Source organism: Bipolaris oryzae, assembly GCF_000523455.1.
Source record: "Bipolaris oryzae ATCC 44560 unplaced genomic scaffold scaffold_37, whole genome shotgun sequence".
NCBI lineage: Eukaryota > Fungi > Ascomycota > Dothideomycetes > Pleosporales > Pleosporaceae > Bipolaris > Bipolaris oryzae.
In genome coordinates, this window is record NW_006911313.1 from 159,161 (window position 1) to 181,300 (window position 22,140).

Sequence of the window (22,140 nt, forward strand, 5' to 3'; positions counted from 1 at the left end):
AAGATAACCACACAGCTTCTGCTTATTGTGCTGACAGAGCGATAATGGATTTCTCCGCGGATGAAAACGATGCTCTCCAGCAGTACATGCCCAGTCAGTTTGGGAAAAAAGATGGCTCTGTAGACGTTGACGCCCAGATCGAACGCGCACGCCGGAAGGTTGTCGACGAGAGCAAACTAGCGAAGAAAGATGACGGATCAGACGATGACAAAGACTCCGATGACGACAGCGATATGAGCGACGAGGAAGATGAGTTCCCTGTGTCGCACGAACTGATTATCAAAACGCATGATCGCGCAGTTACGACAATTGCCCTCGATCCCTCTGGCACGCGGTTGGTGACTGGCAGTAATGACTGCATGCTCAAGCTTCACGACCTGAGTGCGCTCACTCCTAGTACGATTCGCGCGTTCAAAACCGTCGACCCATTCACCACCAAGCCATCGCAGACAGCCGAGTCGCATTCGATACACCAGGTCCTATTTGGTCCACAGTTTGGAGGACAGTTCCTCTGCATAACCGCGACATCACAACCGAGGCTTTTCAGCCGGGATGGAGATCTCATATCGGAGTTCGTCAAGGGTGACATGTATCTGAGAGACAAGCACAATACAAAGGGACACACGGCAGAGGTTACCAGCGGCGTATGGCACCCGACGAATCGCGATCGTTTTGCTACAGCAGGTACGGACAGCACAGTGCGGATATGGGATGTCAACAAGAGGATGAAGCAGGAGGAGGTCATTGTGTACAAATCCAGAGCTGCTGGCAGCGCGGGTATGACCAGAATGACGGCCATTGCATGGGGCGCGGCAGCCGAAGGAGGAAGCAGTATGCTGGTTTCGGCAGCCCTTGATGGGAGTCTAGTTATGTGGGGTGGTGAAGGACCATACCATCGTCCTACGGCTGAAATCAAGGATGCGCATACGAGAGACACTTGGACGAGCGGAATTGATATTAGTGCAGACGGGAGGTTGGTGGTCACAAGAGGCGGCGACGACACAATCAAGTTATGGGACACAAGGAAGTTCAAGACACCTCTGAACACGACATCACACCTTTCTACCTCGTCACAATTCCCCACATCGAACATTCAGTTCGCACCGAACATGCAAAGCATAATTACAGGATCTGGAACTGGCCATCTACATATCCTCAACCCAGCGACGCTTCGCCCAGAGCTCGTTACGCCTGTAACACCAGGCTCTCCTCTAGTCACGGTGAACTGGCATCCGAAGCTCAACCAAATCCTCACCGGTTCAGCCAATGGCCAAACAACCATCCTCTTCAATCCCAAGCTATCCAACGCTGGCGCTCTCACCATCCTGAGCAAAAAGCCGAAGAAGCGACATGTTGATGACGACCCGTCCCTCACAGTAGACATGGACCCGCTCGGTATGGCAGGCGAGGCCCACGATCCATCCGGTAACGCGGCATCCTTTTCAGCGCGCCATCCTACTATTGGCCTTACAGCGTCAGGCAAGAGCAGAGATCCCAGAAGGCCGCATATTCCCGCTACGACACCGTTTGCCAAGTCTACGCCTGATCAGAAGTATGTTATGGAGCAGATTGTGGGAAGTGATATGAGGGACGAGGACCCCAGAGAAGCGCTGCTCAAGTATGCGCCAAAAGAAGGTGAAAAGGCCATCTTCACGGGTGCATGGGAGAAGACACAGCCAGTAGGCATCTACAAAGATTACGATAGCGAAGAAGAGAGAGATAGCAAAAGGGTCAAGCGGTAATGGAAGCAATGCGATACCCAGTTGCATGGCTGGGGTCAGCCCAATAAAACAGATACGCGTACGATGTTTCAATCCATTGGGCGACTAGTCTTGATATGTCAACCTTGTATGCTCGCAGGGTAGCGTTGAATTATTGCAACTGGTTATGGCCCAAGCCCAAAACAGCAAAGTCTGGTTTTGTCGCACAACCGCGTCCACGTCGCGCCCCTCTCGTCAGCAAACAACCCCACTCTCTTGCATCCGAACAACCACTGACATAAACTTCGCCGCCAACTACCTGACAACCCAGACAATCTCTCCAATTCGACAATTCCCACTACCGGCGAAGATGTTCACCTCCACCATCCGCACTGCCGTGCGCGCACAGCCCGCCACTGCCGCCTTCACACGCAGCTTCTCTTCCACTCGCCCCTCGCAAGTTGCCCGTATGACTGTTGTCGGCCGCCTGGGAGTTGCGCCTGAGGAGGTCACCATTTCTGGAGACCGAACATTGGTGCGCTATGTGGTTGGCACCAACTACGGCAAGGGCGAAGAAAAAAAGACCAGTTGGTTCCGGATTGCTAGCTTTGTCCAGGGCGCACAGAAAGATTTCTTGATGAATGTGCCCAAGGGCTCGCTGCTCTATGTCGACGCTGATGCGCGCATGGAGACATATCTCGATAGCGAGGGAAACAAGAAGAGCAACTTGAGCTTGGTCGCCCGTACGTTTTTTGCCACGAGAATTAATGCTAGGATGGGAGTCGTTGCTAACAATTCTGCTAGGCAACTTTGACGTGCTGTCGCGCGCCCGTAGCGACGAGCCTGATACCAACGATGAGGGTCTCATCCATGAGGCTTCCGGCTAGACATGCACGGCTCCAATTCTCATGTAGAATCAACATCACTTTGCGCAACATGTCTTAAAATTCGGAGGCTGACTGAAAGAGGGCGGCGTGGCAAGGTCAATGCACACGCAGTTGCAAACAGTAATGGCGACAGCCTTTGCAAGCCGCTGTACGAATTGTTTGCCGAATCTTGATACAGGATAGCAGACTGTATGAATATTGTCTGAACGTTTCTACTGTATGATCTCTCCGCTCAAAGCGGCTGGCGACAATGCTTTCCGAATGATACCTTTTTCCTTGCAATACATTGATTCGCCCTGCCCATGATTTTGAAAACAGGCGGCAGCCATGAACTTGTTTTACATGCTCGTTTACCAGTGTCAACGCCACTTCAGTAATTATTCTCAAGCTACTACTATGTACCTACCCGCCTGAGCACAGACACAAAATGCGGCGAACGAAGACCTCCGAGAGGCCGCCTCAACTTTTTTGTGGCGCAACAACGAGTCTCCAACAACACACTTCTCCAATATGCAACGAATTATACCCCTACCAGCGCGTCAGCTATGGGGGCATGCGCCTCGCGTGCGGTCGGTGAGACGCCTCAATCGAAGTTATCGAACATTTGCGACGGTCTCATCCGCTGAAAGGTATGTCGCTGCACCCTCATTACCCCACTAATTACCCACCTCTGACCATATCCTAGGCCATACGATGTAATAGTCATTGGCGGCGGCCATGCAGGCTGCGAAGCCTCGGCAGCAGCAGCACGCGCCGGTGCCCGAACAGCCCTCGTAACGCCATCGGTCGAGAACCTCGGTGTGTGTTCATGCAATCCTTCCTTTGGCGGAATCGGCAAGGGCACTATGCTCCGCGAGATTGATGCTCTGGACGGTGTAGTGGGTCGGATAGTAGACAAAGCCGGTGTACAGTTTAGGGTATTGAACAGGAAGAAGGGACCTGCAGTATGGGGGCCACGAGCGCAGATCGACAGGGCACTGTATAAGAAATACATGAAGGACGAAATGTTGTCGTACAAGGGTCTAAGTGTAGTGGAGGGGAGTGTAGCAGATATCATTGTGGATCGGACGCAGGAGGAGGGCTCCAAGGGAACATATGGCAAGATTACGGGTGTTAGACTGGAGAGTGGCGAAATCATACCAACAGGAAACGTGGTAATCACCACTGGTACGTTTCTGGGCGGAGAGATACACATTGGGCTCGAAGCATATCCGTCTGGGCGCATGGGTGAGGCTGCAACATTTGGACTAAGCAAGAGTTTGAGAGAAGCCGGTTTTACACTGGGAAGGCTAAAGACGGGGACACCACCACGGTTAGACGGAAAGACGATCAACTACAAGGTTCTGGAGGCCCAAGAAGGAGATAATCCGCCAACGCCATTCAGTTATCTGAACGATCGCGTACAGGTGGAGAATCAACTACTGAATCACGAGACACGAACAAACGAAGCAACACACGATGTAATACGAAAAAATCTCGACAAGTCGATACACATCCGAGAAACTGTCAAAGGCCCGCGATACTGTCCATCGTTGGAATCAAAAGTCATACGCTTTGCTGACAAGTCGTCACATATCGTCTGGCTGGAACCCGAAGGCTTCGACAATGACATTATCTATCCAAACGGAATTTCCTGTACTGTTCCCGCAGACGTCCAGAACACTATGCTCAAGACCATCAAGGGCCTAGAGAACGTAACTATGCTACAACCTGGCTACGGCGTCGAATACGACTATGTCGACCCACGACATCTACGCTCCACGCTAGAGACAAAGAACATCTCCGGCCTCTTCCTAGCCGGCCAGATCAACGGAACAACAGGCTATGAAGAAGCCGCCGGTCAAGGCGTAATCGCTGGCATCAACGCAGGCCTCAAAAGCCTAGGCAAAGACCCCCTCATCCTAACCCGAGCAGACGGCTACATTGGCATCATGATAGACGACCTCATCACAAAAGGCGTATCAGAGCCCTACCGCATGTTCACCTCCCGCTCTGAATACCGCATGTCTGCCCGCGCCGACAACGCCGACTCCCGCCTCACGCCCCTCGGCCACGCCGCCGGCATAATCAGCGAAACCCGCTGGCGCGCCTTCTCCGATTCGGCCTCGCAAATCGCCACTCTAACCTCGCTCCTCCAATCCAAAACAATGGGCTGGTCCGATTGGACCAAACACGGCTTCGCCGTCCGAAACGACAGCTCCAAACGCTCCGCCTACGACCTCCTGCGCCTCCCCAACACAACCCCCGACTCTCTCTCCCCTTTACTCCCTCAAATCCACACTTTCCCCTCACATATCCGCCACCGCGTCCACATCGAAGCCACATACGCCCCTTATGTCGCTTACCAGTCCGCCTCCCAAGCCCGCTGGCTCAAAGACGAGAAACTAACCCTACCCCTCGATCTCGACTACGAAGCTATTTTCGGTCTTAGTTTCGAGGAGAAGCGTGCGCTGGAGGCGGCGAGACCGGAGAGTGTAGGCATGGCCAGACGCGTCGAGGGGGTTACGCCAACGGGGGCGTTGAGGTTGCTGCAGTTTGTTAAGGGGGTTGGGAGGGGGGAGAGGGAGAGGAGGGAGAGGGAGGAGATTGAGGCGAGGAAGGAGAAGCATAAGGGGTTTTTTTGACAAGGCGTAGCGAGTGTGTGTGGGGGTTGGTTGGTTGGTTGGTTGGTTGGAAGGGGGGTTTATTGTATTTGTAGTTGTATCACTGGAAGATATCCGACTACTGTTTTGATAACTACAAGCGAGGTGGAACCGTTCCTAGGTTCTAGAAGAAAAAGTGTTACTTGTTACGCTTTGCTGATGTTTATTTTGGCCTTGTAGAAGTGAACGAGTAAAGACGAGTAAGATGTTGGGAGGCACTGGCTTGTGTTGGTCATTCCAAGTACTTGGCATGACTACAACGATAATGGCAAAAACGTCCAGCAATATAGCAAATCACACTGCATAGCAAGAATAGATTCTAACGAGTGAATATTTCCCATGCATTTTTCTTCTACAACTACCCCACCCCCACTACTACCACCACCCAAACCCCCCCCCCCCGCCGTCTTTGTCCGATAACTCTATTTCAACCCCCCCAACACGCACACCCAAGGAACAGAGAAGTGAAGCGAAGATAAGAAGAAAAAAAATAAAGCTATCAAAGCCTCTTCTTCCTCCTTGACGTGTACAGGAGGGTGTTCAGAGCCCACATGGTAAAGAAGAAGAGCACAAAAAAAGTTTCATCCCTCCCTTACTCATATGTTCCACTACTCCAAAACCAAACATTCCTCCCCATTCCAGGACATGAGTGTATTTTGTTCAGCCCTGTAAGACCCCCGACGAATACGATACCAAGCCACGACTACTCATTGTCTGTAAAGGAAGAAGATTAGAAAAAAAAGAAGAAGAGAAAAAAAAGATAAGTTTTGCTGCCCAGATTGACAAGCATCGCAGCGCTATGAGCTGAAGAAGGAGAAGAAGAAGAAGTTGAAAAACATGTTGTTGTTACAAGTTTGGTGTGCGCAGATGAGAAGTTGAAGCCCAAAGCAAGTGATATGCGGGATTGCTAAGGAGCAGGATTAACGGGGACATGCTTTGGTGGTGGTGCTTGGTTTACGGCTTGTGTTTTGTGTGCATTTGGTAACGGCCAGTAGACAAAGAGTCTGCGAGATTGCGGGAAATGATTACCTCCCAAGACGTTCGGGTGCGGCCGTGTGTGCTGGGAAGAGAAGTAGAAGAGAAGAAGAAGAAGAAGAAGAAGAAGAAGAAAAAACAATAGATTTGCATTGTTGAAAAAAAAAACGCCGTTTGATTTGGAGAATGGGAAATGTTGTCAATACGCCGAGCAGTCATCACAAGGCAAATTTGCGATGAATCATACTCCATGCTACGCCTGCACTCCTGTCATGTGTATTGGACTGCCAGGTATCCAGCCGGTTCTTTCTAATAGTAGATCGTCAATGGGAAGTATGGTTTGGAGAGAGAGAATCGATTGCTGCGAGATTGTTATATCTCGACATTCTTCAGCCCTTCTGGTTCTGCTACGGCAGTAGGACTCTTTAATGATGAAGATGTCCTCTTTGTGTCCTTGTTCTCTTTGTCGCTGCCTAGGCTGTTGCGAGGTTGCGAGAGCTCGTCGCTCGGTCTCGGAGTATCGACGGAAATGAGGTTCTCGGTGGGGACGCTAGCCTTGGTGTCGAGATTTGTATTCACACGGACCGGTTGGGGGTGTTCCTCGGCCACACGGGCCAAGGGGCTAGAGAGTTTACCGCGTGGACTGACACCTTTTGGCGGCTTCGAAAGACGGTGAGGGCTGCGACCACGATCTTCAGGGCCAATCACAGGGCTGTGGTAGGGGCTGCTCGCTGTGCTACTAGGAACGACCATGCCCGGGGCGTTTGGATTAACGCGCAGACCACTTGTTGGGCGTTTCTTGTTAGGTGGTCGGCGACCGTACTTTTGATCGCATCGCCAGCGGAGAACCTCGAGATAGGGAGGCTCGACATTCTGGCGCTTGAAGATTAGGAGCTTCAACTCGGAGGTCTCCTCATCTAGGTGCACGTCCTTGGAAGCAAAATCATCTGCTACCATGGCTAAAAGTGCGCCCCATGAGCGTGCAACGACGTATTTACGGTCGTAGTCACGGCCAAAGATGATGATTTGTCCCCATGTGCCATTGGGACCAGGGGCGAGGTCGACAGCGAGGTAGTTGCCTCCCCAGTCACGGGCAAGAGGAATCCAGGCAGGGTGGGCGTAGGCCTTTTGTATGGCGTTTGGCGGTTGCGAGTCTTGGCGAGCGAGCAGGTCTTGTCGCCACAGAGGATTCGTGGTGCTCTGCACTTGGGCGACGGGCGGCGTAGTGGACGAGCCGGCAAAGGCCTTGACGGGGATTTGGGGTGACGAGTAGTCGACCTTTGTGGTCAGGTACTCGTCGGCGACCTTGCGCCAGTTCCTCCACTCCATGACAATTTCCTCACAATCGAGCAGCATGAGGCCGAAGAAGACGCCGGTGGGGAGACCGCCGCGCTCCTGGCCATCGTGGATTTGAAGAGACTCGCGCACGTCCATGGGGAGGGTAGCGTCGAGCTCGTGCTCTAGCTCGTTGACGTCGTTGGATGTGCATCCTTCGCACATGTTGTCAAACAGCTCTGTGAAGTTGTCCTCGGCCCAGCGGTCAATGCGCCTCCATGAGTGGGAGACAGGCGGTGGGGGAGGTAGGCCCTCGTTGAAGTCCTGCATTTGGATCTGACCATTGGCGCCTTTGTCGAAGCTGTCCGAGTCCAATGTGGCCTGGCGGCTGAGAGAGCTACGCATGCCGGGAGAGTAGGGGGAGCTGGGGGACATGGGGCCCTTGGGGGAGCCAATGAAGCCATTGCTGGTAGCAAGCTCGTCGTGCTGGTAGGGCGAGTCAAGATCGGTGCGGGACTCTGCGCCGCTGGCGGTGATGGAGGTGAGGGCGGCGTGACGGCTCTGGGGGATGGGGATGTGGCGGCCGGTCCGATAGGGTGAGTCGTGTGAGGCATGTCGGTCATACGAAGTCATTGTGTGCCAGAAGTCCTTCAAGGACGACGTGATTCTAGGACGGTGTTAGCCATGCGGGCGCAGGGGGGCAGGAGGGGCAGGGAAGGGGGCCGTACTGTTGTGCCATGGTGGGTGGGTGGATATGTGTGTGTGGGTGGAAGCGGGTGGAAGGGAGGGAGGGAGAAGGAGAGAGAAGGGCAGCGGGAGCGGGAGCGGGAGCGGGAGAGTATAAGTGCGGTGGTGGTGGAGCAGGCTCAGCAGCAGCAAAGGAGCGGACGGGTGCGCTCTGCGCTGGTGGGCTGGCGGGCGTGTTTCCCTTGAGTGAACGAGTGTGGTGTGAGAAGGCGTGCCAAAGGGTAAGGGTTGGCAGGAGCTTGAATTGGGAGTCGAGAAAACGGAATCGAAGGTGACGTTAAGGGGTGCCGGTGCGCCAAGACCAGGCTCGACCAGGATGGCCCTGGGCTGTCTGGCGGGCGTTGAGTGCGCAATTCTGGCCGCCGCTTCAAACCCACTAGCCGCAGCAATGTCGGGGCGGAGGAGCAGAAAGGGGGGGGGGAGCGTGGGGGAGGGAGGGAGGATGGATGGATGGGATCAAAGGATGCAGTGGTGTTGTTATGGGTTGTTGATAAATGTTGTTGTTATTGTTGATGTTGTTGCGGCAGTGGTAGTGGTGGCGGGAGCAGTTGGTTGTCTGCCAATCTTGTCGTCATGTAGCGTGCATGCTATACAGTAGTGGCGTGGTGTACCCGCTGCATACAGGCCACACATACATATAGTTTAGATGGATACACATGTATACAGTAAGTACCAACCAGCCAGTACATTACATTACAGTACATGGCCACACATGTACCAAGCCAAGGCCAGCCTGCTTCTGCTTCTGCTTCTGCTTCTGCCTCTACCAAACCGCCGACCGACGTTGGAAAATTGCCCCGACATGTCTGTTATTTCCATTAATAGAGCGAGCGCTGCCGCAACCCTATTACCGCAGCCACACACTACACACATACCACACACGCACACACACACACACATACACGTATGCGTATACCCCCTCCCCTTCTGCCCAAGAGGCTGCGCTACTTGCGTACTCCTTTTCACACCACCCGCCCTTTGTCCCTTGTTAGCAGCCCTTCACCATGGCTAATCCCTCCCGCTCTCCGCATCGTTCGTCCGACCGTACGTGTAGTCCTTGTTTCAGCAATGTCGGTGCCCTGTCGCGCGCGCGCCAACAAGAGCCTTTGCCGAAGCCACTCGCTTCTAGCTCCTTGTCCCACTTACGCCCCCCGTCGCAAGCTGCATATTGGCCCGCTGCCCTAGGCGGTGTACAACATGACCTGCTGCTGCTTGCACTTGCTTGCCAACTAGCTACCTCTACCTACTCGAGCACTAAGCAATCCTCCCATCGGGGCATTTTCACCGCGCCTTCGCCACAGACCACTTGCGCTTGCAACAAGGAAAAAAATAATATCATCATGCCAAACTATCCGCCACGCCGGCACCAATGGGCTGCCTCTCACAGCCACAGCCACGCCCACATCGACCCCGTCTTACGTGCGCCTGTTTGGCACGCATGCCTGTTCAGCATAACAAGCTAATCAACCTGGAATCCTCATCGCAATGCAGCCCACGCCTTATCCCGCTTCATGCAGCCCGTGCACTGGCGGTGCGCTAGATCTTCAATGCCCATTGAAATTTCCATTAGGGGCCCAGCTAAATTGTCTTTCTCCTCCATGGTCATCCATGGCCCATGATGTTGTCCTAAATCGCCTGTGCTCATCATCCGGCCACTTGGACACATGTGCACACACGCACACACACACACACCTCTCTGCCGCGAGCTGCCAGGTCGAGCGACCATGTCGAGTGCGCAGTCGCAGTCGCAGTGGATAATGTCAGATAGATAACAGACGCACACCCCCGCAATGTCACAATCACCAATCGTCTCCACATGCTTACGCCCCACTGCCCACGCAAAGCTTCTTGTCGCACTTCTTTCAATCACACGCCTCTTCCTCCGACGACATATCCAACCAACCGGGTCTTTCTATGTCCCTACACCTACCTAGGTACACTACACTTTACCCATGTGGCAGGTCCAAGACATGGCCCATGCGGTGCCCGCCAAACCCTCCAAACCCTCCAACCACGCCTGTCGCCCTATCCGATAAGCCACCCTCTTACTCTGCAACACCAAACTTGCCGCGCTGCCCTCGCCTGAGGTGCACTTGTTGCCATGGCACCTTGCTTGCCTTGCCTTGCCGCCACCCGTAACCAAACTACTTGTTTAGCCTAACAACTACACAAACCCCTCAATCATGACGTTTCAACATCATCTGCCGCACTAAGAGTAGCGAGTCTCGTTTTACCCCAGAGTCGGATCCCAACCGCGCGCGGGGTGGATCAAATACGAGGTGATGTGCCTTGAGTAAGCGTCTGCCGTTCCGACCCGGCACTGTAGCTATACCACACTGCTCTATTCACCTGGTCGTCTTGCCCAGGAACTGGTGGAGCTCCTCCTGCAGTGGTAGAACAATGTTTTCCACTGCTGCCTGGAGACACTCGGCATCCTCGAGACTGGCGCAAGGATCACTGGACCCTGTTATGCAATGCCGAATCGCATTCTGGAAAGCTGCAGACAGGTTCCCAGACTCGTTGAAGGTCCAGTTACGCGCCAGTGCCCAGAGCTTCCACGGCCCTGGCTGCTTGGACAAATCACCCACCTCGTCTTCTGTCTCCGACTCTTGATACTTTTCAGCAGTCACCCCAAAGTACAGCTCCAGGAGAGCCACGGCCAGAGCAATCAGCACCGTGTTCCTGAAGCCGCCTGGCTGCGTGTTTCTCGCCGTGCCATTGGCTGCCTCAACAGCCGCGGGCGCTAGATATGGGCGCTCAATGTTTATCGGTTGTGCAGTATTCGACGTTCGGTGGAACATAATATCCCGAGCTGCCCACTCGTTGGCCAACCACGGCGTCGAGTTCAAATACAAGACATTGGACGCTAGTGTCAACGCTAAGCTATACCTGTCCCTCATGCTCAGCTTCGACCGTCTGCCGTTGATGACTGGTGGCTGTCGGAGCAGATCCTCTAGAGACACGAGTTCCACGGTAGGCATGTATGTTTCCCTTGTATCCAATGGGTAAGCGCCCCGTAACTTGCTTTTGCTATCCAACGAAAAGCCAATTCTCGAAGCGTTTTTGTGTAGTTGTTGAATAGATGCACACAAGTCCTTCACCTCTTGGTGCGGACCAGACGACTTTTTGGTAGGATCCCTCACTGCGTATGGCGGAGGGGTTCCGAAGCTGACGCTCTTCGTCATCCTACCACTGTTAGCTCACAATCTCATGGCTAGCGCCCACGCATGCATCGTTGCCATTGGAGACGTCTCCGTCGTCTTCATACATACCTTGGTTTGGGATATGCTATGGGAACGAAGCATTCCTCCTCTTCCTCTTCCACGCGTATCTCTGCAGTCTGGACTAGCCATGGCACACCGCTTCCATCAGAGGCCGTGGTTGAAAAAGCAACACTAAAGCTTGTTTTTGGCGTATCGATTTGCTTCTGCGCCTTCGGAGCAAAGACATCTTCCCGGAGCTCCAACTGGAGGCTTGTCCGGTGCGATGACTTGCATGAGCACGACCAGCATACACTCAGCGACTCGTGTAATGTCTTGGCATACTGTTGTAGTCTTTGCAGCCGCGACGCATACGAAGGCTTCGTCGCTCGGTGGTATGTCTCGATCTTCTCACTCTTTTCCGTGAACCTCTCGAGGCTTTTGTTGCATTCGTCCAGTTCTTCCAGGAGCGCCTTGATTGTCTTCTTGTTCATACCAAAACGAACGCGCTTTCTAATCTCAAACTTGTCGTTGGCCTTCTTGGGGTTTGCGGCCAACAGTGCCTCGAGATCATTGCGTGTAATCTACAATTCACATAAGCATCGTTCGAGCATCCTACTATTTTCCACACCTACCTCTGCTGCGCGGTCCAGATCTAGCTTGCTTGCTATCTTCTTGGTTATTTTTTCAATCTCGAATACGGTCCTTTGATACGACTTGTATGTAGTCTGCAGCTTGTCTTGGAGTGCCTCCTCTTTACTTTTCCAAAGCTCTTGCGACGCCCCAGGGTCAGTCATCATTAAAGCAAATTCAACGTCCGACGTGATGGATCCGAAGAGAAGCTGGATCGTCTGATCATAGTGGTCATATTGAGCCCTTAATTTTCTTATAAAAATGGGGAGCTCCTTGTCCCTTCCAAAGAAGCCTTTAATTGGATCTAGCCCTTCATTGTAGCTTTCAATTGCTAGTTTGCTGTGAGCTCCTTGTTACTCCTCACTCACAACTCGATTTTGCATACCTTGTATGATCAACGGCAGACAGCCAAGAACGAGACCAGCCACCTCTACGCCGCTCATGGCAGCGCTTTTCTACGGTATCTGACAAGAGAAGGCGTCGCGGGTCATTGGCGCGCGGGGAGAAGGAACGAGTGGGGGGCCTGGCGCTTACTTACTGTCGAAGCACGTGCTCGTGAAACACGCCGGTCACCTTGAACGACCAAAAATATGTGACTATGAATGTGGAGGATTATCTGGATGTTATACAGAACTCTGGATGATTTGTGAGCAGAGAGGTGACAGAGGCGAACATACGGCTGCCTGCGAAACACAGCCTCAGCTGCGCCCCCGCCAAACTACAAAATCTCTAGTAGCATCACGAACCCCCCCATGTCGATTGAGGCACCAGCATCCGACGGTACGAATAAACTATTAAGTCGACCTTCATCGAAGACGCATATAGTTGAGAGTTATCGACACCCTCAAAGATCAGATTGCCTTCAGGATCCCAGTCCCAGTTCTCTCTTTTCCCAACATGCCAATTGTTTGTCATGTCCTCCCTAAGACTAGCAACAGCCTCCAATGTTCGCGCTTTCCAGAATCTGACCACTGCTCTCAAAACCAGCGACCGGAAATGGACGCATGCAATCGACGAAGAAGCGCTTGAAGACGAGATCGGGAGGTTTCGTGTCTGGGCTGGAAACCTCGGCGCTCTGCAGAAAGGGCACAGCTCGCTTGACTACAGGTTGCGAGACTCACCAGTATCCAACACCAACACGCTCAAGCTTCTTAGGGAGCTTGAAGCCAATGTCAATGAAGCTTATGCCGTGGCATCTGGGGCTCGTCTGCCTTACGAAGAGCAGGCCCGCCCAGACATGACTGAAGATGACGATGACGACAGTTTCTTCAGTGCGGACGAAGACGATGATGATAGTAGCAGCGATGAACCTAGAACCGAATTGAAAATGCGCTTTGGAGAAATCGTCGACATTATCGACAACCTCTACAAGCTTAGCGTCCGCATCAGAACCCCTGGTCTACGCTCAAGATCTCTCAAAGCATCCTCTTACACACAAAAGGATCCAGAGACGGGAATCGACATCTTTGACATGTATTCTGAGCAAGATCTTAAGCATGTCCAGGAGTTGGTGTCGCATCTGCGTCAACCGTATGTAGCCAACGATACGCAAGAAGATCAAGACTTCTTGATCAAGCGGTTGAGCGCATCTGTTACACTTCGGAGGCGACACTTCAAGTACTGGAAACGACGTGAGTCCTTGAGAATGTATCAGTCAAACTACAGCTGACTAACTGTCCAGATCGTGACAAATTGAGTGCCTCTGCAATGTCTGACGATGTGCAAGAACTCCATGTTATAGCGTCGCTCGAGAGACCTGCAGCAGCATCTGATGAAAGCCCAGAAGCACATCCGGTGCCCATTGTTACACCCCTGAGAGAAGCGCCAAGTCAGAAGACTGGCAAGACAATGCTCTCAGGGACAGAGGTAACGCAGCTTCACCAGTCCTTGGACGATATAGTAGACACAAAATCTGTAACAAGCTACGCAGTAACGGTGAAGGACGTACACGGAAAAGGCATCGACCTTCCTCCACCACCAAAATCGGCAGACGGCGACAAAGAATTCGAATGTCCCTATTGTTGGATTGTTTGCCCTGCAAGATACGGAAAAGGGAGGGCCTGGAAAACGCATCTCCTTCAAGACTTACAGCCGTATAGCTGTACATACCAGGACTGTGAAAGCTCGCATCAACTGTTTCGCAGTCGTAGAGAGTGGGCCGAGCATGAAGCAAGCCACCGCAAAGTGTGGAGATGCCCGGAGCATCCAAATGCAGTTTTCCATTCTCAGCTGGGCTTGGAAGATCACCTCCGGCAAGCGCATCTCGATAGCTTTCCAGAGAGCCAGCTAGTGACCATTGTCAAGGTTGGCGAAGCTACTACAGTAGACTTGCGAGAAAGATGCCCCATATGCCGCGCACCCACGGATGCCAAAGAGATAGGCGACTTGCAGAGCCACATCGCAAATCATCTGGAGCGAATCGCAACCTTTGCTCTGCCTCATAGTATGGAAGATGACTCAGATGGTGCCAGTGGGATCCCAAGCCCCGGTGGTACCTCTAGATCTTCTTTGAGTTCTATATCTACCAACATGAGTAACGGCCGGAAAAAGAGCAAAGAAAACGCTCTTCGTAAGTTCATCCACGTAAAAGAGCGTGAAATCTATGTACGACGCCAGCTGATATGTTCAACAGCTACCCTGCAGTTTGAACCGCCTGAGTCTGTTCAGGAGATTGATCCCAGCCGTGATCTTTTATCTGCCGAGAACTTGCAACAACTTCCTGATGCGAACAAAAATATACTGGACGTGATATCGAATCAACTGAATAACCCAAAAAGCTCATATCATCTAGACATCATTCATGGGTCAAAAGTACAGCCGCTCCTTCAAACGAAGGACATGCCCACACTACGGTCATTATACCGTTCACGAAAACTGTTACAGTTGGACCAGAGCTACGCACCGAACGATTCTTATAATCGCATGATTTCTTTCTGTAACTATGATCTGACAAGGATGGAGGTAGATGCCATTGTCAACAACGTCACTGTCGACCTGAAATACTCACCACCCCGGGGCTCGTTACACTACACTGTAATGGAAGCAGGTGGTCCAGATCTTGTACAAGAGGCAAGATCAAAACCCCAAATCAAGTTCGGCCAAGTCGAAATAACTCACGGACACAACCTCCCTTCGTTATGGGTTATTCATGCTGCAGTACCGACATCTTTCGGAGGGGACGGTATGGCTCAGTTAAACAATCTTGCCGATTGCTATCGCAATTCCCTGGAGGCAGCAGCTGGCCTTCAAATCCGAACGGTGGCCTTTCCTTGCCTGGGCACCAGAGGCTGTGGCTTTGGCCCACGCCAAGCTGCACGTATAGCACTTCAAGCAGTTCGCGAAGACTTGGATGCGCGCTCTGAAAGCCGGTTTGAACGCATCATCTTTTGTGTGAAATCCGCTGTGGACGAGCAAGCTTACAAGGATTTCTTCCCCGTGTATTTCCCACCAACACATGGGGACCTAGACGTGGCAAGAAATTCAAATGTAGCAACAAGTTCGGACCAGTCTACAAATAACACGGTAATGATTACTCAGGTGATCAGCACACAGGCGCAACTACAAAAGATGACTGCAGCGCTCCACCGTGATTTCAGCCAGATCCTACCAGAGATCGAAATCGGATACCTTGATCTTCTCAATGAGACTGATCTCACACTAACTTCAATTCACAATGAGTTATTGGGACCCAAAACGCTGGAGAAACATTCAACAGACATCGATCTGCTCTGCTATGTTCTCTTGACTTTGTGTATCAGCATCTCAGGAATGACTGAAACAGCTAAAGAAGTACAAGATACCGTGTCAAATTATCAGCAGATTCTGGAAATTACTGACCGGTATATGAATGAGAAGTACGGATCCAACCTCAAGGAGTTTTTACTAGATTGTTGCTCTTTCACTACCATTCTGAATAGTGTCATGGCACGGGAACAGGATGATTTGGATCTAGCCCAAATGCGCCCAAAAATAGAAAAATATAGGGACAGAGCGCGCACACAAGATATTGGAGATGATCCCGATCAGCCGGATAGCCAGGCGTCCGTCGAGGACCCTGCGCCAACTGCCTCTAGTAGCCGGGACTTGGTTAAACTGCACCAAATTTTGACTGTAACGAAGATGTATCAGCGAGCTGTCATCAAACCAAAGAGTACTATGGCACAATCATCTGCCACCTTCAACAACATAGTGTGTTTGGCAAGAGAAGACATGACAAAGCTCGAAGTCGATGTTATAGTCAACTCCACCGACCCATCCTTTGCAGGCATGGGAACTCTGGATCGCCTTATCTTCAAAAAGGGTGGGCCAGGCTTACAAGAAGAAGTTCAAAAATTCGGCGTGTGCCAGGAGGGCGATATCAAAATGACTTCAGGATACCTCTTACCGGCCAAGAACATTTTGCATGTCATCCCACCCGAGGTGTACAGAAAAGACAGCAAAAATGTGCTACGCAACATCTACCGCGGAATCATGTATACCGCTACAGATTTGAAAGCCAAGTCTGTTGCAATACCCTGTATTGGGACGGGTGCGTTGGGATTTCCGCGCCGTGATTGTGCCTCGCTTGCCATGGAAGAGGTCAGGCGTTTTCTTCAGTCTAAAGAGCCGGGTGGACTGGAAAAGATAATATTCGTAGTATACTCGGCCACCGACGAGACCATCTACGAGAACGTTTTGCCGAATTACTTCCCACCAGTCGCGGAGACTGCCTCGAAACAGTCTGGAGCCCAGTTTTGGGGGCTGGCGGGGAAATCCCCATTTGGTTCGACTGTCGCCAAAGATGATTTACAGTCCATGGCTTCAAAGGAAGAATCCCGACATGCGCCTCTCGATGAAGCCACCATAATAGCGGAAGCCAAGGTGTCTTTCACAGATTTCACAACAAGTAAACCACGACTCATCCACAACTCTTGCGTGGTGCTTGTATCTAAGAGTTCGGTCCACATTGACCGCAAGACCAACCGCAACAACAAACGCAAGCCTAGTCGCAAGACCGAGCATCTCGACGTGGATTCTCAAAACAGCTCATTCGAATACTCATTCGACCTGATACCCGCTACTGACGTCCACCACGACCAAACCGAGGTGATTGTAAACGACATCCGCAAACGCGGTACACCCCCAGACAGACCCTTTACGCTATTCTTCAAACTCCGAAATCATGCTGATGCAACAACCCTCGCAACCGCCCTGGAAGCAGCCCGCCACGCCCGCGAGCAAGATGCACACGGTGATTTTGTCCCCTCAGTCGAAACTGTACCCGCCGCGACTCTTTCCGACGAAGACGACAAAGATAACGAAGATTATATTTACGATCAAGAATATGGACACTACAGCGACTACACAGGCAACGAAGACGCCATAGACAATGATGACTACTTTTCCACTCGTATCCTCGAGTATCTCACTGAAGACTTGCATGCACGACCTACGTCGTACATCGGACAGCACATTAGCCATATCGCGGCTACACTGCGCCTGGATGTCGATGTGGTGCGCAAGTATTTAGATCGACTTGCTGCGAGGGGATTGGTGCATACGACGGTGGATGAGAATACGTGGGTTGTGTCCGGGTATGAGGATAAGCTTGTGCCTGTGTTGAGGGGTGAGGGGTGAGAGGTGAGGGTGCGGCGAGTCGAGGAGGATGATAAGGTCGGGGGAAGGTAGGATTAGGGGGATGTTGTTTTTCTTTTTTCTCTCTTTTTTTTTTCCAGGAAGGGATTTCATTTTGGTAAGATTTTTTGTTTTGGACCGTGAATGAGGAGGAAGAAAAGATATATGTATGTAGTATTCGAGCGTGACATCGCAACATATATCCACATCAGCAATACTCCATCTCCACAACCCACACACACACACACACATATTATTCTCTGTCAATCTAACACACCCCTTCCTTTCCACCTCAGAAACAGCAAACCCCCAACTCCCCCTCGACAATCGCCTCCATAAACCCGCCCACATCCTCGCCGCGCTCATCCAGCACAAACTCCAGCGTCTGCACCCACGTCTCGCCATTATTCGTAAACCACTCATACTCACACCACAGACTCCTCACGTAGCCCTCGACCATGCCCTTCAACGGCGCATTCTCCTTGAGATAGAGTATCTGCGCGGGGTCAAGTTTCAGGTAATCTTGGACAACGTAGTAGTGGGGGATATCGTCGCCCCAGCCCTCTGCGCCGACTTCGTGCGAGGGGCTCAGGGAGTATTTTGTTGCTGCGAAGCGGGACGTGTAGGTAGTTGTGTTGTTGAAATGAGTGGATAAGGGATTTGGAGTGGTGGTAGTGGTAGTGGTGGTGGTGAAGAAGGGATTAAACGCCTGAGGCGCGGAGGGTGGGTAGTTGAGATGGATATTGAAGAGCAGGCCGCCTTCATTTCCCGGGTGACGTTTTTTAAATTTGCGAGCGATGGTGCCGTTGGAGGGGCAGATGTTGGATTGGACGACTTCGCGCATGATGTTGTGGATGTCGGATATCTCGGCGAGGTCGCATGTGGTCCAGTTGTGAAGGAGGGCAGCGCGCTTGAGGAGGACGAGGCGGGTGGCGCGGAGTTCGCGGGGGTGGGCAGGGTTGTGGAAGGCGCGCGAGTAAAGCCATATGCGGTAGATTGCTCTTCTCAGCTTGAAACGTTCTTGGGGGGTTAGGAGGCGGCGGTTCTCGAAGTTGTGTTTCCATTTTTTGAAAGGGTAGATGTCGCACCATTTCTCTGCGACGCGGCCGTAGGCGACAATTTGGGTAAGGAGGGCGAGGGAGAAGGGTGCGGAGCGGAAGATGTGGGCGGGTTGGCTGGCGTTGTGTGTGAGGAGCTGGGTGAGGTCGTGGAGGGGGCCGAATTGCGCTTCTGCGGCGGATTCAAGGATGGTGAGTTTTTGCGAGGACGAATAGATGTTGCGGAAACGTTTGCAGGTGGAAGATAGGGCTGTTACGTCGGTGACTGAGGTGCAGGATAGAAATACCTGCACCACGAGCTCTGTGGCGAGGTCTTCGAATAACATTTTGGCGGTTGGATGCACAGCGTCCGGTAATGTTTTGTTTTTTTCTCGTGACTTGAAAAGTTAGCGTTTAAAACTCCATGGCATAGATTATGTATTTTCAGTAGCATGTATATTACTCACTCGTTGATAGTCACGTTGATATGTATGTCTATCCCCTCTTTGGTACTGACCCTTTTCTCTTTCTAAAAGATCGATCTAGATATCCAGTCTCTTTTTCTCGTTACTATATTCCAGCCGCAAGCGTGCTGTGTAATGTATCAATCAATCGGCGCGTAGCTACGTTGCTTCTACACCGACGCGTGACTCGTAGTTCAGATAGATAGGACCCCTCCTTTGGGGCTATAGATAGAAAACGCGTTGACATTTTGTAAAGACATGGTACAAACGATGGCAGACTCCGACGAGTCGTTTCTAAAGGCCATTGACATTGTTGGTGGTTGAAAGGACAATCAGGAGTCATCGTCACGACGTAGCCATAAAGTTGATAGATGGCGCCAAGTGGAGCCAATCTGGATTGTGGGGACCAATCGGCGTCGAGGGGCGGAGGATAAGCCGATGGCGTCAACCGCGAGGTATGTCGCTCTCCGAATCGCAAACCGCGTCGTCCTCCACGTCTGCAAGTCTTGGGTCTGGAAGTGCTAGGAAAAAAAAACAATGTGCCACGGGAATTCTACGTCTCCGTATCCGCCAGCTCTGTTCCGCCTCCCAATCGAGCTCCGACGCGCGATATACAGTCTCGTCCTCCCCCACACGACCACCTTCGATGTGCGTTTGCAGCGCTCCATTGACCCACCCCCAAAGTCCGAGTACAATCTGACGTTCATCCGGCAGAATGGCGGTGGGTGCTGGCGCATGCAACGGACAATGCCCCGGACGGACCGTGAAACAGGCAACGACATTGTCTGGCGGCGGGGATGCACCGCTCTGCTAGCTGTGTCGCGACAGGTGCACGAAGAGGCGGCAGACATGCTCTATGGAGACAACACGTTCGTGATCGATGTGACTTTCAGTGCAATCAACTTTCGGTACCGCTGGCGGACTGCGAATAACCTGACGCCGAACCAAACATATCAATTTCTGGACCATTTCTCCCAGCGGAACCTCCTGCGCATCAGGAACTACGTTGTGAATGTCGAGTCTGTCGATGATTATACGGGAATGATCAAGTACAACTATGGTGGGCGCGGATTGTCAGCCGGTATACACAGCAAAGTACGGGAGCTTGTGGATCTGCTGGTTGCTGTTCCGCAACTGCACCGGCTGCAGGTGCACTTGATCGATGGTGCCATCAGTCGCGTCAAGTTCCCAAGTGGCAGGGTACATCGAGTCCAAGACGAGAGCAATATTCAACAGGCACAACTCGTGCTGAATCCGTTCAGGGCGCTGTATGGAGTCCGCATGGTCGAGATTAGTGGTGTTTACAGTGAGTACAAGGAAGAACTAGAAAAAAGCATGACAAAGGAAAGACTGCAGCCAGTATAGTTGAGTGTAATGCACCCTGGAATCAATATACGAACGTACAAAGATGTGTATAGCGGTCGCTCAAGACGAGCTACCCACGAGTTGATAGCTATCGGGTATATCGCTATACATGCAGGCATATGCCAAGCCCAACAAATCGACGCCAGCCCCATGTAAGATGCATCCCATAAACGCCACCTTTTTCGTTGCCCTCCAAAAAATATTGCAAATGGCTTATGCAAACAGAACATTGTCGCTGAGCGGATCCTTCTCCTTTTTGCGACCACCGTGCGACGTCAGTCCTAGCTCCTGGTGTTTGAGCAGAGCATCTCTCTGTGCTTCTGTCCGCTTGTTGAACCTGCCGGCCTTGGACTTCCTCAAGTCGGAACGGATCTGGTTGGGCGACACGAACTCCTTGTTCTCGTAGATGATGGGGCCTCCAAAACTCGACTCCTGGATGACAATGGGTGTGAGCACGAAACGTGGACCAATTTCCACAAGGCTAACGTCGAGTTCTCCCTTTCCTCCCTTCTTCTTGGGCGCAGGCTCGTCGACTTCCATCTCTTCGCCGTCTGCAGCCTTCTTCTTGCCTGGCTCGCTCTCGTTGATCTGGAAAACGCGGACCCAGATCTTGCCGTCTGTGACGGTGAAACCCATGACGTGGTCAACAAAAGGCTTTACTTTCCTGCTGGTCTTGGGGACACCGAAAATCTGGGTAAAGAGTTCCTTGATGACACGCAGATGGGCCTGCTTGTCGAATGCGGCGTCAAAAGAAAGAATTGGCCGGGATCCCTTGAGGCAGTTGCCAATGAAGTTGAGCTCTTCCATGGTGTGCAAGTTTTGGAGATGCATCTTGACGGTAGGGCCATTGGGAGGCTTGGACATCCAGCAGTAAAGATCCTTGCCTTTGCGCGCCTCGAAGAAGAGGACATTGTTGCAATTGTAGAGTTCTGACTGGGTTAGTTTAGGTCACGACGGGACGGAGAATATTAGAAATGCAGTTTGCGAGATCTCTCACCGCGAAAAGACTGGTGTTTGGGGAGGAATTCATACCTGCTAGTTCATTGAGCTGGTAGAGCTTCGTTTTAGTATCAAGCTTGGCCTCTTTTCGGCTATGGGGCCTTTGCAGGATCAGCATGAAGTTTCTGAAGCAGGAATAGACTCTAACTTACATCAAAGAGTACAGATCCTGGAGCAAATGGCGGTGCCGGAAAGTGACACCTCTCGAACTCTGTTTTTGTGTTAGCAAGAGATTTTTTTCTTTTTTTTTTGCGTAGACAAATGCTATACCAGAATGAGGACGCGCTGCTTGTTTCTCTTGACTCCGACGTCCTTCTCCTCCTTGTCCGCACCGGACAGCGTCTTGTATACCGAGGCCATTGTTGTGCGCGGGTGGTGATGGTGCTGTTTGCGCTGCTCACGGGGTGAGGGCGGCTCTAGAAAAAAGTTGGAGGATGAATAGCGCCCAGCGTTTTAGCGTGATCTACGCTATGGCCACGCTACGACCCACCGACATGGGTCGCGCCTTCCGTCACCATCGCTGGCAGGGCTTGCCCAATGAGGGAGTGCAGGCCCCAACGCTCCTGCCCCGTTTAGAGTGCGTCTGGGCTCATGGCGCTTTGT

At 52.0% G+C, this 22,140-nt stretch overlaps 11 protein-coding genes across 11 annotated transcripts; 7 read left to right on the forward strand and 4 right to left on the reverse strand.

The window, feature by feature from the left end:
* Window positions 1-44: 44 nt before the first annotated feature.
* On the forward strand, window positions 45-1,742 carry COCMIDRAFT_90700 (uncharacterized protein; the record flags this gene model as incomplete). Its single annotated transcript, XM_007688095.1, has 1 exon — window positions 45-1,742. The coding sequence occupies one exon, from the start codon at window positions 45-47 to the stop codon at window positions 1,740-1,742; it is 1,698 nt and encodes a 565-aa protein (XP_007686285.1).
* Window positions 1,743-2,070: 328 nt separating this feature from the next.
* COCMIDRAFT_90771 (uncharacterized protein) lies at window positions 2,071-2,587 on the forward strand (the record flags this gene model as incomplete). Its single annotated transcript, XM_007688096.1, has 2 exons — window positions 2,071-2,443; window positions 2,505-2,587. 2 exons carry the CDS (start codon window positions 2,071-2,073, stop codon window positions 2,585-2,587), a joined length of 456 nt encoding a protein of 151 aa, XP_007686286.1.
* Window positions 2,588-3,097: 510 nt separating this feature from the next.
* On the forward strand, window positions 3,098-5,211 carry COCMIDRAFT_90785 (uncharacterized protein; the record flags this gene model as incomplete). Its single annotated transcript, XM_007688097.1, has 2 exons — window positions 3,098-3,216; window positions 3,273-5,211. 2 exons carry the CDS (start codon window positions 3,098-3,100, stop codon window positions 5,209-5,211), a joined length of 2,058 nt encoding a protein of 685 aa, XP_007686287.1.
* Window positions 5,212-6,576: 1,365 nt separating this feature from the next.
* On the reverse strand, window positions 6,577-8,218 carry COCMIDRAFT_3814 (uncharacterized protein; the record flags this gene model as incomplete). Its single annotated transcript, XM_007688039.1, has 2 exons — window positions 6,577-8,146; window positions 8,208-8,218. 2 exons carry the CDS (start codon window positions 8,216-8,218, stop codon window positions 6,577-6,579), a joined length of 1,581 nt encoding a protein of 526 aa, XP_007686229.1.
* Window positions 8,219-9,230: 1,012 nt separating this feature from the next.
* Window positions 9,231-9,689, forward strand: COCMIDRAFT_24873 (uncharacterized protein; the record flags this gene model as incomplete). Its single annotated transcript, XM_007688052.1, has 1 exon — window positions 9,231-9,689. The coding sequence occupies one exon, from the start codon at window positions 9,231-9,233 to the stop codon at window positions 9,687-9,689; it is 459 nt and encodes a 152-aa protein (XP_007686242.1).
* A 7-nt stretch (window positions 9,690-9,696) lies between these two features.
* Window positions 9,697-9,984, forward strand: COCMIDRAFT_90640 (uncharacterized protein; the record flags this gene model as incomplete). Its single annotated transcript, XM_007688098.1, has 1 exon — window positions 9,697-9,984. A coding segment is annotated over one exon (288 nt), but the record flags the coding sequence as incomplete, so codon positions are not given.
* A 587-nt stretch (window positions 9,985-10,571) lies between these two features.
* On the reverse strand, window positions 10,572-12,502 carry COCMIDRAFT_90733 (uncharacterized protein; the record flags this gene model as incomplete). Its single annotated transcript, XM_007688099.1, has 4 exons — window positions 10,572-11,412; window positions 11,499-12,010; window positions 12,062-12,390; window positions 12,445-12,502. The coding sequence occupies 4 exons, from the start codon at window positions 12,500-12,502 to the stop codon at window positions 10,572-10,574; spliced, it is 1,740 nt and encodes a 579-aa protein (XP_007686289.1).
* A 470-nt stretch (window positions 12,503-12,972) lies between these two features.
* On the forward strand, window positions 12,973-17,675 carry COCMIDRAFT_35250 (uncharacterized protein; the record flags this gene model as incomplete). The annotated part of the gene is made up of 3 exons (XM_007688065.1): window positions 12,973-13,690; window positions 13,741-14,628; window positions 14,692-17,675. The coding sequence occupies 3 exons, from the start codon at window positions 12,973-12,975 to the stop codon at window positions 17,673-17,675; spliced, it is 4,590 nt and encodes a 1,529-aa protein (XP_007686255.1).
* Window positions 17,676-17,964: 289 nt separating this feature from the next.
* Window positions 17,965-19,056, reverse strand: COCMIDRAFT_3817 (uncharacterized protein; the record flags this gene model as incomplete). Its single annotated transcript, XM_007688040.1, has 1 exon — window positions 17,965-19,056. One exon carries the CDS (start codon window positions 19,054-19,056, stop codon window positions 17,965-17,967), a length of 1,092 nt encoding a protein of 363 aa, XP_007686230.1.
* Window positions 19,057-19,710: 654 nt separating this feature from the next.
* On the forward strand, window positions 19,711-20,538 carry COCMIDRAFT_90649 (uncharacterized protein; the record flags this gene model as incomplete). The annotated part of the gene is made up of 1 exon (XM_007688100.1): window positions 19,711-20,538. The coding sequence occupies one exon, from the start codon at window positions 19,711-19,713 to the stop codon at window positions 20,536-20,538; it is 828 nt and encodes a 275-aa protein (XP_007686290.1).
* A 213-nt stretch (window positions 20,539-20,751) lies between these two features.
* On the reverse strand, window positions 20,752-21,897 carry COCMIDRAFT_24878 (uncharacterized protein; the record flags this gene model as incomplete). The annotated part of the gene is made up of 4 exons (XM_007688053.1): window positions 20,752-21,467; window positions 21,571-21,638; window positions 21,690-21,748; window positions 21,808-21,897. 4 exons carry the CDS (start codon window positions 21,895-21,897, stop codon window positions 20,752-20,754), a joined length of 933 nt encoding a protein of 310 aa, XP_007686243.1.
* Window positions 21,898-22,140: the final 243 nt, after the last annotated feature.